We start from the raw sequence: 15,548 nt of genomic DNA on the forward strand, positions 1-15,548 counted from the left end.
TTAGATTAACCCCTCAAACAATTAATGTCTTCAAACACTTTCTCACATATGAACAGCTTTAGATGTAGATTTTCAGGTAGTGGGACAAAAGTTGTCATGATAACCTGTCGGAATGGAAGCTGTGAGATGTAGAAACATCAAAGAAACAGCTATGTAGACAAGTGAAAACCTTCTAATTTGCTAATAAAAAAGGAGCCATATTTCCTTTAATAAAACATTATCTATTTGTGGTATGGTCTCCGTTGTTCAACCTGATCAAACACACCGGTTGTATGTTTGCATTGTGACTCTGGGTGTGGTATTAGCAGGCAAGATAAAGCCTGCCTCTGTTCTCTGCTGAGGTTTTATGGCTGTGAGGGGTCACTTAACAACTGGTTTGATGTCAGCAGATTGAAATAATCACACATCAGGATTTCTTTTACAGCAAGTGATGACACAGATACAAGTTTACAGGGACATTATGGACTTTGCCGCAAGGAACCTCTTGAATTTCACCATCCGTCATTAAAAACCATTGCATGCAAAGATGATTAGCTTAGCTTAGCATAAAGACTGGAAAAAAAGGGGAAAACCTAGCAAGCTCTGTCCAAAGTTCTTGTTTGTTTAATCTGTACGTGAGCAGAAATTTAACAGCAGCAATTAGTGGTTTTGGTTGGAGATACATGCTGGAACTATTTTTTGGTGAGAAATGATCACCATATAGAGTTTGCTTACTTACTTTTGACTTTCCTGTTGTGTATAGGACTAAACAAAACCAAACACAACAGCGCTTAGAGCTTTAGAGATGTTTGCAGGTGAATCATCGAACTTTGGACTTGTCAGGCTAGCTCCAATCCCCTGCTTTCAGTCTTTTATACATCATATCAAACCACTCCTAAATAGTAAGAAAGACTAGACATAGACTAGACACATTTCCTATACCACTAAGGAACTGAATTTGTTCTTGACTGAAATGTAAACTGTTACAAACGCTACTCGTCTTACCCTGAAATAGCCGAATTTGTCAGTGAATGCTACTTAAAACGTTATAGTTGTACAAATAAATAAAAGCAGTAGTCTTTAGAGTTAAAGCAGAGAAGATAAACCCAACTCCAACTTCTATGTACATTAAAGTCTTCACTTGGCGTGATTGTGCTTTTGCAACCCCTTCAAGTTCAAAATTGTGTGACTTTGCTCGATTCCGATATTGTATTTGAGTCAACATGCAGCCACAAATATGTGCATACTTTTCATTGCATTGGCTGTATCTTCCCACTCCATGCCAGTGTCAACGCTTTTAAAAACATGATTGCTTATACTGTAAGCATACAGGTCATAGAACAGCAATGCCTGTAGTGAAGAGTAACTAAGGCAACTTGGAACATCTGACGATTTAAAAGGTGTTAAGATTAAAGTGCAGAAATGCTCTTTCATTCAAGAGCTGACCAGTAGAATGTACCATTAGTGTAGAAGGGCCTAACCCTAACTCTAAGACCTTTCCTTCGAGGCAACACGACCACATTGTGAATTGTTTGGCAGATGGATGAAAATCAATGGAGATCCTTCTATTTATCAGGATTCCTACCAACATCTATTGTTTTGCCATAATCTAGACCTCATCTCTTTATAAAGTTCAGATCAGCACAAGAGAATGGTGAGAGAATGTGCAAAAGACAGATCCAACTATCTGTATGGTAACAATGAATCATTTGCCACAGTCTGTGTTTTAACATTAGTTTGTGGTGTGACAACTCCTGAGAAAGAATGATATATCCCCAAAAGGTATTCCTTTTAAATAAAGGGAAACCTAGTTTACACTGAAAAATGTAATGTCAGGATCTTCTTGTAAAACCCTGATGATATTGATTTTGGCAGTAAGTATTCTGTGGCTTTAAGTATTCTTAAGATGTGTTGTAGAGCCTTGACATAAAAAATCAATGGGGAAAAAGCAATGAGACATGACTCCAAGCAGTACAATTTGAGGCAATGCTGCGTTCATGCCCTGCTGAAAATGGCCTCTTCATGGACATACAGAGACAAAGAGAGAAATCATAGAGAACTCATCTTCCTAGTAAACTTTTTAAACCATCACACACAGGCGGAGATATGGACAGTTAGTATATTAGCTGTTCGTGAGGAGTAAACACAAACTGTACAAACAGGATAGTGGTCAAAATCATGATAATCCAGCGAGACAAACCTTTTCTTGGGGCTCAATTGGAATACATCTTTGGGCTCCAAATTAAACTATATTTGGGATATTTGCACATGAAAACTGTTGAGATTTCTCCTGAAAATGAAAAGACGGTTTCTGCAGCCTTCCCTTACAATGCAAATTTGGGTCACATAATAAATATTTGCTTTCAGTTAAATCAGCAGTATTGTGAGATTCAGCATTAACATTTTTTTTAGATAAGATTTTACTAAATATTGAAGTTTCAGTTCCTGTTTGGAGGTGTTTGTGCTGTCATCTCACAAGCTGATGGAACTCTTTAGTCTATTGCTGTTGCGACTTGGCAAGCTCCTCTGTGTAGATGGTATTTTGTTGTGAAGAGACATCCAGTCACAGTCAGCACTGCAGAACATGGCCAATTCAATTTTGTCTGACGTATTTTCCCATCTGCATCTAGACTACCTCCTCCCTCCGGTCCAGAGCAGCAGGCTGGATGTTGGCTTTGGGACTACGGGGCTGGTTCAGTCCCAGAGCCTCCTCTCTGGCTTTAAGCAGCTGTTCTGGCCCCCAGTGCAGGCAAAGAGGGCAGGGGCATGAAGCCGGGTGGTGCATGATGCCTGTGGACGGGTAGAGAGCTCCTGTTGCCGAAGCCAGTCCCCCTGGCCTGTTGTGGTACTGTGAAAGGCGGAGCGCATCCAGGGGCCTCAAGGGTGCGCTGTAGGGTCCGTGAGCCGAGGACACTGGTGAGGAGAGAGCCAAGGGGGAGTAGTGGTGGAGGGGGAGATGGGGTAGATGGGGTGGAATGAAGGGATATGGGAACGTGGAGGAAGGAGAGGCCCGGCCCATCAGGAGCGCCCCCAGGGGGTCGACTAGAGGGTGAGGCCAAGGCAGGGAGTGTCTCTGCCGTTTGTCCTTCATCCTCCTGTTCTGGAACCACACCTGGAGAAAAGGAGGGAAGGAAGGATTGTAAGAGGTGTTTTTAGTATTCAATCCAACACCATTGATAGAAATGAGGGTTACGGTTAGGGTTAGGCTTAGGGTTAGGGATTCCTGCTTATCCCTGTTGGAGGACTGATATCTCTACCTTCTAAAAACTCTAAAGCTGAGACTGACATGTTGTCTTCATGTCTGTCTGTCCGGTCCTCAACTATTTTACCAGCTCATAGAATTTCCCGGAAAAAGGCTACGCTTCTAAAACGTCAGGTGGCAGCGTTTACAAGGCCTCGCCTCGCATTCCTGCTCTTTCATAAAAGACCCTCCGGTAGTTGACAGAAAGGTGGGCTCATTTACTGCGCATTAAAGCTGCTGCATTGGGCTAGTGGGGCCTCTGCATCAAATGTTAGACACCGCTAAACCTGTCACTACTCAATCTAGCTCGCTGATTAAAACGACAAGTAAGATGAGAGGACATGAAAAGCTCACAGTCATGGAAAGTGTCAGTGGGGATGTTGTCATTTTAGGTAAGTAGCTGCCTCAGATTTGCGCTTCGTAGTTTTTGACCTGCTTGGTTTTAATTTTTGAGACGGTGAACAAATGAGGTAGCAAAGAAGACGTTTGTAAAGCCTTACGAATGGGTGAAGGAGGAAAATTGTCTTTCATGTCTATGCAGTAAGTATGGAGCTGGAGCAAAAAGGTGATTAGCTTAGCTTAGCATAAAGCATGGAATCTTATCTAACCCAAAAACCACAGTATTTCTTGGTGTACAAATCATTTTAGTGGTAACAGTTGAAAGTGCGAGAACAAGTGAGTAGGTGGACCTCAAGTGAAAATTTAATGGCTGCTGTTTCCCAGGTCAAGGCTTAACTGTCGAGCTCAACATGTCAGCCAACATGGTCACACTAATGAAAGTTTCAGCAGCTCTGTGTCACTTTGATTGACAAACCATGTTACCACACAGTAAACTGCCTGCTTGGTAATAATCCAGCCTTGTCCCTGAAACCCACTCCTCTCCAGACCCCACACTCATCTTTGAGCACCAGTTTAAATGGTATGTGAAAGTGACATACAAAACAGGCATAAGCACCTTCTCTTGAATATATTCTGAAATATACTGAGCTTTAAACTTATTTCCTTTCTTACAGACTTTTAAGATTTTACCTCTGATGCTCTCGCTTCAAGTTGCTCATTTTGACATGTTGCAGACCATTTATTGTAAATGCACATTCACATTTTAAGTGTTTTCCAAGTTAAATGGAGATCATCTTCATATTATTGTTATCCCATGTGGCCATTTTTTACATGTCAGTACTTTGTGAAAGTGGGCAGAGGCCTATAGCCTAAATTGTACTCATGCCATACATATGTATCAAATCACCTTTCACTGTATAATGCATTACCATGGAACCAGTGCATACCTTTATCAAACATATAGTATGCTAAATAGAGCAAGGGCATAATTTCTAACAACTCTAACTGGATTATCAGAGTGTAGCCAATGTAATGAATGAGTGGATGCTCATTAAGCAGCTTATTGGTAGTAAAGTAGTAGTTAGTATAGGAAAACGGTGGTATGGCCCTTTAATAACCCTACAAGGCAGGCTATAGTACCTTTATCGTTGTCTCCGGTAAGTTAAGCGCGGTGGCCAGCTCGCACCGCCTGGGTCTGGAGACGTAGCTCTCCTTCCCGTACTCCTGCTCCAGCCGGGACAGCTGCTCGCGCGTGAACGCCGTCCGGTGCCGCCGGCTGTGATCGAGCAGGGCGCTGCGCGGGCACGAGTCCTGCCGCCCCTCTCCACCGGCGGCCGCCACCACCACCGGCGTCTGTCTGCCCTCCGCCACTGAAATCACGAGACACTTAACATCAAGGCCTAATAATAGATATACCTGATAACGTGGAACAACAACAACACGCTGCACAATGAAGTTATTTAAGATGAAGCTTCAGTGATTAAGTTCCAGAGCTGTGTGTGCTGTATGCCAAATATAAATATGTGTTTTATAAATGTAATAAATTCACTACATTTAAATGTTGTTTGGGCTCGTGGAGACAATTCAAATCATTTTACCAGTTTGAAACGCCTTTTCCTGATTTAAGGAGGAATTGCTTGTTAATTTGATTTTGAACTAATTACATATTTTTTGAAGCTTTTTTTTGAGTTATCAGTCTCAACTGTGTAAAAAAAAATTGGTTAGATACAATAGATTTTTATATGCTTTTTATATGTGATTGGTGATGACAGTAGTGTACTATTTACTATTTATACAGCAGTACACGCCATAACCCCAAACAAGCATCTGAATTCCTTTTTTTAACAGTTTATAAATCAAACACAGGCTAATAATGTTACTCTACTAACTGTAGGATACATTTGTGAGTGACTTCATTGGCAAATAATTATTCATACAGTGCATATTTAATATATACAACATGGTATATTTCTTTATTTGGTGTAATAACAATGTTTTTATGGTAATTTATGTATGTTGTCACCTTTAGTAAATGTGCAAGGCAAATTATCTCTCATAAATAATTTCCTACATGTTATGTTTTAATATTAACGTTAATGAAAGATTGTTTAATTTGCAATTATAGTTACTTTTTGTGCACATACAGCACTGGTGATTGTAGGACAATGAGTAATAATCAAAAACACAAAGGTGAATGTGTTGTTTACTTACGCATCAGGCTGTTCTGTGTAAAAGCGTAAAAAAAAAGAAAATGAAAATCCTCTGCTTTTTGTTTTTTTCCCTCGGTAGTCCTGGGTCAAATATCCTCCCGTATCAAACTGTATGGCCGGTGAAGATGCTGGCTGGAGTCGGACGAAAAGTTATCTCCTTGACACACACTCTCTCTCTCTGGCTCTCTCTTTTCACGCACACATACAAACACTTTATCCACGTCTGTTCAGACAGTCAGGCAGAAGATGAGGTGTTTTTGTCCCAACACCCCTTTCCTCCTCCTCCACCTTCCTCTTCTTCTCCTCCTCCTTCACTAATGTCTGTGTTCCCCGGGGCTCCTCTCCTCTCCTCCTCTGCCCCTATCACGGGCGCTCCAGACGGGCCGTAGTATGCGCGTCGGCCCGGCGCGGCGCCGCGGCCCGGAGAGGTGTTAAAGGTGTTTAGGATAAAGCCTTTGGTCTCAGTCTCGGCCTTTGTACTTTTGTTATGGAGAATTAAATACGCAGAGGCCCAGACAGTAACTAGACCCCCCCTCCATTGTTCTCTACCGTTTGATGTTTGGAAGTAGGCTAAATCATTACAGGCCTAATGGCTCCAAATTGGCCAAGGTGAGTCACGGTGGAAAGGAATTATTAATGAAGATAGTATTATGGCTATATTATAACCTGTACGTCTGTTTAATCATTTAGTCCTGTATGAGCTATCGGATTCTTTAAACATGTTTTCTTTTTTATAGTCAAAGTTTTTGATGAATTGATGAATGAATTGATGAGTGTGCCCATTACTCATGTCGATTAATCTTTTTTGGGGGTAATCAAGAACTTTATAATACAGAACTGTCATTTTCATGAAAGATAAATTCAGAAAACTAAGTATTTTATTCTAAAATTAAGAATATCAAATGGTGGTTTTAAGTTTTCTTTTCCTGTTTTTGATCGTTTAAAGTTACGATAATAAGACCCACAAAGCAGATGAATTGAGCTTTTATAGTGTAATAACAGTGCTGTATCAATTGCATCGCTATCCTATAAGTGTATAGCCATGTCTCATTGTAGAAGCTGACCCTTGAGCCTGTGTTTTGAAGCTTATTATGGCTATAATCTACGATGATTATTAATCCAGCGGCCAGATGATGATAAAGAGGACAGTCTAGGGACAGAGACAGCCAGACGCCAGGTAGGGTGGAGTGACTATTACAAGGAGGAAATTTATCATTTTAAAACATACTCAGGTGCTATTGAAGCCTGGCATTCAAAGCTGCATATTGTTAAGTGTCAGTCATAAATACTCTCCTTATCTTGGATTTATGTCTCTGAATATGTGGCATGTCTGAAAAGCTTGCATTGTATAGTGAATGGGAATGTGTCAAACATATGATAGGCTGCTCCTCAAGATCAGTTGCAGACTGTAACTAACAATACTAATAATAAAAATAATAATAATAATTATCATCATCATCATCATCATCATCATCATCATCATCATCATCATCATCATAATTATAAAAAATCCACAATCTCTTAATATGCATATAAAGTCCATTCTCAGTGTATAAGGGCTTCAGGTTTCTACATTACATTTGCATAAGTTACATACTGGACCACGATTGGCTGCAAACTAGTTGTGATGTCACAAATCATGCTTGTACATCTATCTGTTAAACTAAGATTTAAAGTGAGCACAGAGAAACTTTCCTCCATCAGTATACACATACAGTATTCTGCACAGAGAAGGATCAAGCAGTATATTCTATGCTAGTAGAGGAAGGGGACTAAATAATTGTTGGGTGTTAAGACCAGTAGGTCAGTTTTTTAATTTTGTCAGTTTTTCCCAACTAAAGCTACATGAAGCTTTAAAATCTGTACAATAGGATGATCAGAATATCATATGTTGATCAGAATCTGTGTTCAGTTCAGTGTCTTCCTCAAAAGCACTATGGGCAGATGCATGAAAACACTTCTAGACTGCCATGGGAAACATGATTCACTCTACCTATGTGCATTTGCCAACCATTATCAATCCTTCAAAGAGAATTAAGTCATACCATGAGTCATTTTATCCACACTGATTTACCAAAGAATACAAAAATAATAATGATGTGGCAGAGGTATCCTGATATGCTGTTCTAACTATGTCAGAACCCATAATGAGCCCATAAAGCACCTTTAATTGAACTTTTTGGAAATAAATGAACACACTAACACACACACATACATATGGGTCAGTGACAAATAAGGGTTGCACGATTAGCAATTCAAAAATATATGTTTTAAATGCAGCATCAAGTTTGTTAAACTTGTACATTTAGTATTTTTTTGGTTTTATATCATTTGAAATGACATTTGCACCATTTTTTACCAAATGTAAGACTGAATGCTCCTGAAAATGTCAAATGGTGTAACCACAAAATAATGATCAATATTAAATATTTTATCCACCTACAGTGTATTTAAGTGGACTTATACTAATAATTACTACATTAAAAAAAACTGAAATGGTTCCTGGTTTACATGATTCTCCAGATTAAATGTAATATTTAGAACAATAGTATTCCATTAGCTTTATTTAATATAAAAGTTATAATGTAAGATCATGCCAAACTAGTTGATATGATGTTTTATTTCTAAGCAATTTCTAAGCAAGTTGAATTATTTGGTACAAAGTTTTTATGGTTACATCACTTAGACATTTTTGCCGTAATCCTCTAATATATTCTCTCAAAATGGATTAAAACAGGAAATTTTATGCTGAGTCCACAAAAAAAGATTGTGTGCAAGTTATTCATATGTTTATTTTCAGTTTAACCCCTCTAAACCACATGGACATCTGTTTTGTTTGCATAAGTGCACTCCATGAGGTTTGGGTGAAAAAAACCCCACTTCTTTCTTGAGTAGTTCCTTTGTTGTCGTGGTTACAGTAATAACCACATGCATAAGGTCGGGATGATTGTGGTCATGGTTAAACAAAACCAACATCGCTTGTCAGTTGGAAACAGGAAACAACAGACATGTTCAATGTTGAAGTCCCATCCATTCACCCTGTCTTCTTCCCTTTGCGGACTCTGTAGAACAATGTCATGCTGCTTCCTCATTTCCTCCCAAAAGACAGGAGTCATAGTTCCCGTAGTGCTTTGTCACTTCAACGTAATAATGTGTCACTTTTGGGTATTTGCTGAAATGACGGATTTTTCTTGGGAAGACTTAAAAGACTTAAAGTCTTATTTTGACCCCATTTCCATTGCTGGGTCAATCAGGTGGATTTTTGTCTACATATATTTAAAATGATGGGCAAGACATCAAGAATATTTGCATTTGATGGAGTACTGCAGTAGAGAACTTTGGGTAGGAACATTTAATTCAATGCAGACATCATACAGATTTCAAGAAAAGGTATGACAAGCTGATACAGACAGTGTGAAAAAGATGATTTTAATAAAAGGAAATAAAAGGAAAGTCTAAAAGCTATAATATTTCTGGCTCTAATGTAAAGAGCTTTGCGTGAGCAGATGAGAATCCATAGCCTCAGCATGAACTTACAGCATCAGGGTTTAAACTCCTCAGACACTGGCAGTGTATTCACTCACTACAGTCCAGTAGCTTGCTTTCTGTCCCTTTGATGAATCCAAAGTTGTTTTTCTCTCTCTATGGGGTAAACATTAGAACAACGTGAAAATGGCTTTCATGTGTTTTGAATATTGGTGGTTCCTGAATGCTCTGACCTCGGTTTGAGGTCGGAGGGAATAAAGGTTCGGAGGCTGTCATAAAGAGCGATGAAGTGTCCTGTTCTGTGCGAATGATCAAACACTCACACTCTGTCTTCCTAACCATATTTGAGGAATATCGCACATGTTGCATTAGTTCTCCATGCAGCATGTGTTCGACATATGAAACAAGGCTGCACATGTTGCTATAATGTTTTGAGAACTTGCAGAAAATATGTGCGTTGTCCCCCAAAAACACTCACATACTGAATCTGTTACAATTGAAACAACCTTGCAGGGTTTGTGCAACATATGCCAATGTCTTCATCCAAAATTCTAAAGTTCTCAAATATTTTTATTGCTGTTGGCCTCTAACAGTAATGCTTCAGTGCAAAGGAATTGATGACTGGCATCCCTCAGTGGCAGTGAAGATTTGAAGCCTCATTGGCATCATTATTTGTTCAAGATGATGGGTAACAGTCCTCATATTTTCCAAAGTCTGTTCTAAGGTCTGTCTGACATATTTAGAGAAAAGCCAGTTGGTTTAATTGTTTATGTTAACATCTTGTCCATACATCAGAGCTGTATGGTGTGGACATATCATCCAGTCCAATATCATACATCAGAGCTGTATGAGCTTCATTGTGTATGGCAACTTCGGAATACTCAAGGCTAGGGTGAGGTCATGATTACGGCAAATACTAGAAAAACAAGGAAATTGTTTCGAACTTCAAAAGGCTCCTCTACTCCTCATCTTCCTCACCAGCCACGTCTCCCTCAACTGATGACTTTGCATTCTTTACTAACAAGAAAACAGCATCGGTGGCCAATTCGCTGAACCACCCAACCGCAATGCATCTCGTCCAAGTAAGGTTGAATCACTTATTGCATTTGTTCCTCTCAGTGAGGAAGATAGTTCCAAATTTCTGCTCTCAAGTCATGCCACCACTCCTCTGGATCCTAATCCCTCCAAGGTCTTGCACACCATATCACCCACAATCATGGCAGCAATCACACATGATGAAGGCTTATCTGGTTTCAGGTACATTCCATCCCAAGTTGAAACTACAGGCCAGTTTTGTAACTACCTTTGCTATCCAAGGCTCTAGTGCTGCATTAAAAAAATATCTGTATGTTAGTTGAGTTCTATTTCACGTACCTCTGAAAAATGGCCGATGAAGTTAATGGAACACTGGAACATTGGGTCTTTAATAAACTCAGTATGTGCAACCCTTTTTATCCACCTGTGAATGATGAATCAACAATGATTCGGAAAATACAATTTAAGTTATAGATTTGAAAGTTTGAAGGTTTATCAGACGGCAAAACACTGCAGAACAGGATTTTACATCTCAGGAAAGTTATTACAATGACAAACATTTCATCCTCCTCAAGAAATGTACTGTTCAGGTTAAAAGAACCAGTACTCCAAATTAGACAGCAAAATACATTTTTGGCCCATTAACTCCAGACACATTTTCTGATATGGCACTTCTACAGTAGAGGTGTAAAACGGTTTTACATCACTGTTGAAAAATAATAATGTTTTATGATGTGACAATATAATAGTCAAGGTCTGACTAGGTTCAGGCACAAAAACTACTGGGTTAAATTTAGGGAAAGATCATGGTTTGGGTTGAAATAAGTACTTGGTTATGATCAGGAGACCATCATCATCATGGTTACAATAATAACGTCATTGTTAATGTTAGAGAAAAATTGTGGTCATGATAATAAAATAAACAAACAAACAAACAAACAGAAAAACAGCATTGACTTGTGGTTAGAAATGGAAAAACAACAAGCTCTTATGTCAGATGTTTTGATAATCCATCTATACGACTTCCTCCTTGCAGAGGCTTCTGTCACTTGAATGTAAGTATGTGTTGTTAAACAGCTGATCTTGTCGTTTTTCTTTGGAGGACAGTCTCTCCAGGAATGTGTGCTAGTTAGATTGGCTGAAGCAATGCCTTTCCAGATATGTAGCTTTGCACTGTGGCAAAGGCTGAGGTTTGACTTTTTTTGCCAGTCCCCACTGTGTCAATCCCTGAACAAATGGTGTACATAAGAAGCTGGAAATGGGATGTGAACAGTGGTCTTCCTTGTCCAACTTACATACTTGACCTCCTTCCTGTGGATAATACAAAATCACATTACTTTTGTATTTCCTCTTGACAGACAAGAGTCATAATTCGGCTTTTATAGGTCCCTATCAGGTAAACATAAACAGGTTGCTTTAGGTATTTGAACATCCAATGTCCTAATTTTCCTTGTGAGGACAGTCTCAGCATCCATCACATAAACATGAAATTTCAGATTGACTTTTTTAATGTAAAAGTCATTCTCAGTAACAGACAGTAGGCTTTATGAGGGCTGTGACAGATTACCATTGGTGTGTAAAATGTATTACATTTCATGACTGAATTAGATGTTCTCACAGCTTGACTGTATTTTAAATAGTAAATGGAGGGTTGTATAGCTTGGGGCAGTTAGGGACAGCGTTGTGTTTCTCATTGACTTTGATCATGCAGATTTTATCCAGACCCAATTTCCACCAGCTGTTTTTTAAAAACTCGTTTCACCAGCCATGAGCTAAAACCTCACCCAAAACCAATACAATGTATGATGGTCTGTAATTAACTGACTGTACTGGCAAGTACTTTGTTGCACATGTGCCTCAGAGGACTAGGTCACTCCAACTGTGGACTGTACAGTGATGTGAGTGTAGAAAATCCTCCTTCCAGCCCAATCCTAGGTAACCTATACCTAACAGGCCACACCTTAACTGATGAGAGGTTCAGGCTCAGGCTTTGCTCAGTCTCTTGCTTTTTTGTTTGCTGGACAATGCTGGTTTGTATGTAGAAGCTGCTGTTTTCTCCAGTTGATTGTACACACAGCAGAGGATAGCACCTTCATGGCAAGGCTTGACTTGGCACAATCAAAGTGCAAATGGAAAAAACCTATTCATGACCCTAACAAAGCTTATCAATATTACAGTAATTTCCTTCCCACATTATGGCCCTTAGCTCCAAAAGATAATTCACAACTGTATGCAGCCCCCCCCCCCCCCCCCCCCCCTCCATGAATGAGCCCCATGGGATGACCGATGAATATACAACACTTAAGATGACCCTTCCAAACATCTCACCTCCATGGGAAACAGAAATCCTGTTAGGCTACCTTAAACTACCCACAGCATGACCAACAGTATGGGCAGTCCCACCATTTAGCCTTGAAATTTATTTCAGCACTATATTAAATTTCCCAAAAGTTCAACCTTGTTATTCTGAAGCTTTTCACAACTTGGCAGTTTAAGTCCATTCTCTAGTAGGAATGCTGCAGTCAGCAGACTGAGGGAGCAGCTGAGCTTGCCTGTTTTTCTCATGTACTACATCTACTTAGTAAGCTGCTGGCTGAGTCAGTAGACAAGTTAATATGTTCACGTTCAGACCAGCCAGGAACCCACTGCACCCTGGAGGATTAGGCTACACGGCTCCAGGGTGAAGCAAAGTGTCAGTCTGTGGCTGCTAAAGTCAGACATCTGACTCCTGAAACCTCCATACAAACCAGGAGGTTAGTGCCAACACCAACTACCATCTCTCATTCCCTTCAGGAGAACTGGGGACTAAACCTAAAGCATGACAATACAATACTCACCTGACCACCCAATAATCAAATGAGAAGAGCTGAAGGATCCGAGGAAAAAGAATGGAATAGCATTGATTATCTGGGAAAAGAGATGTTGAAGTTGTGTAGGACCACACATGGCAATGGACTACAATCTGAAAAAGCCTTCTTTGCAATAGGAAACACGCAGGTATTCTCTACCATGTGACAAAACAAAGTCATTGTAAAAACCCAGTCCAGCTCTCCCAAAGTACTTCTAAAGGTGATCAAAGTGATCCTATTTGAACACTGCACCATAGATACTTAAGCCATTTTGGATGATGGCTCTCAGCATATAATGCTCCTGCCAGCAGCCTCTTAAATAACTAGGGCTTGAATGGTCCACAGAACATCTTGTAGTATGCACAATCAGGCAAAAAAACTGAAGTCTTAGATGGAGCTTCAGTCAGTCTTGAAATTTCACCCTCCCTAAATCCACAAAACCACTCTACATTAAAGATACAATCATCTCTGACAAGGTATCACTTGTAGACCAGAGCTATGCAGTGGATAAGCTCCAAAAACAATGTTGCCACTTAAAGGGCTTTCCCTTTCATTCCTTTTCTAAGCTGCAGCCTCTTCTTTTGACAGGAACAGCTAATTCTCACCTCATAACTCCAATAAAGAGTCTGTTTAGGTCCATCAGGGCCACCTGGCAATCCCTAAACAGGACTCAGTCATCATGTAGAAAAAAATAATGGCAGATAGATATCATTCCCTTTAAAAATGAGAAACAAATCAGAAGGTCCAAACTGGACACAGAGGCCATGAAATTGCTGGAAGCAAAAACCTTCAGAGTAAATATTCATGGGCCCAAACACTGTGCAACACATTTCCTTCATATCCACAATGCTCCACACCTACAAGCACCCAAGGAGTCAGATATCCCTCTTCTTTGCCAGACCAAATGCCATCTAGTCAAAATAATGCTTCCTAGCTCCTCGAAGTCTTCCAATACCCAGTGCCACAGAGTCTCAACTGCCCAGTGACACTACTGTGGCCTAGTCTGTTCTTGAGCTGTCAGCCACCCTTGCCAACTCCCAAGCAATTTCTGACCCATTGGCTGCCCTTACTGACACCCTGCCAGACCATTTGGCTGGTTTCACCAACATCACAGCTCTCAAGGTCTCTGTCGAACTCCAGAGTGGCTCCACCTACATTGTCAACCTCCAGAGTTGTTCCTCCCAACTGTCCTGCTGTCTGGTCAACCTCTCGAGCGGCTCCACTCATGTGTCCTGTTGTCAGATTGATTTCCAGAGCTGTCTCTGGAGAAATTCCATCCATCTACTCTGTCTCGCCATCCACCTGAGGGTCCTTGCTCTGCCCCTGTTTTGTCCTTGGGCCATCCTACTTTGTCCTCATGCCCTGTTCACCACACATAGAAATTGAAGGCATGCTGAAGCCAAAACCCCTTGGATACATGCCATCAGACAGGGCTGATGCTAACCCCGTGACCCCAAATCTGCTCTTTATGGGGTGGCTCCCTTCCCCAGGCAATGATGACACAGATCTTATTGGGCAAAGATGATGGAGACACAGCAAGATCTTGGAATTTCTGGACATGGTTCATCAAAGACAACTTACCCAGACTTCAAACCTTCCAGAAAGGCAAAGGGGCATAGAATCAAAGAACCAGAATCCACTTAGTCTGGTGATGGGTAATGTGTTAATTATCATGTTACCATATTTGAAGGGTGGTGTAGAAAATCCTCCTTCCAGCCCAGTGATGAAGGGCTCAGATGCAGACTCTGCTCAGTCTCTTCCTGAACTATGCTGATCTGTATGTAGAAGCTGCTATTTTCTCCAGTTGACTGTATACTGTATAGTTGACTGGATGCATTATTTGAGTAAGTTATGGATACCTGGTATGGCTATTGATATTTCTTTGTTGAATTATTTATTAATTATTTGATTGTGATATATTAGAATACCTCTTATTAACCAATTTCTTTTATTTGCTTTTAGCAGATAAAATCCCCTGGGATAGTCAACTACTTAAGTAGAAATCCTTTGAGAAGGCAATAAACTATTGACTCCTCTCTTCATGCTTCTACTGTGGGCCTTATTAGAAACATTTTTTTATGGCCAAGAAGAAAACACTTCCCACACAGACACCTCTTGAGCACACATTTCTCTCAGAGGAATAAATAACTTCATTTGTGAGTGTGCATACCGATGAAATTTTTTTGTTGGCTTAGATTTCAGTCCCAGCACCAGGACATGGATGTATTGTTTTCCATTGTTAGATGTTGCCAAACCCTGTTATCCCAAAGAATTTGTAGTTTTGATCAAATGATCAAAGTACACAGTTGTATCTGTAAAACATATGTCTGTTGAATCTCCTTTATCACTGCACTCTGGCATTTTACCACCCATACTTCTGCTGAATCTGCCCTGCAGCCATCACACTTA

General features: G+C 40.2%; 1 protein-coding gene across 1 annotated transcript; it reads right to left on the reverse strand.

The window, feature by feature from the left end:
• Positions 1 to 2,605: 2,605 nt before the first annotated feature.
• Positions 2,606 to 14,420, reverse strand: eve1 (even-skipped-like1). Its single transcript, XM_053338208.1, is given in 4 exon segments — positions 2,606 to 3,091; positions 4,700 to 4,899; positions 4,902 to 4,929; positions 14,193 to 14,420. Coding segments are annotated over 4 exon segments (942 nt in total).
• Positions 14,421 to 15,548: the final 1,128 nt, after the last annotated feature.

Source organism: Scomber japonicus, chromosome 18 (assembly GCF_027409825.1).
Source record: "Scomber japonicus isolate fScoJap1 chromosome 18, fScoJap1.pri, whole genome shotgun sequence".
Lineage (NCBI taxonomy): Eukaryota > Metazoa > Chordata > Actinopteri > Scombriformes > Scombridae > Scomber > Scomber japonicus.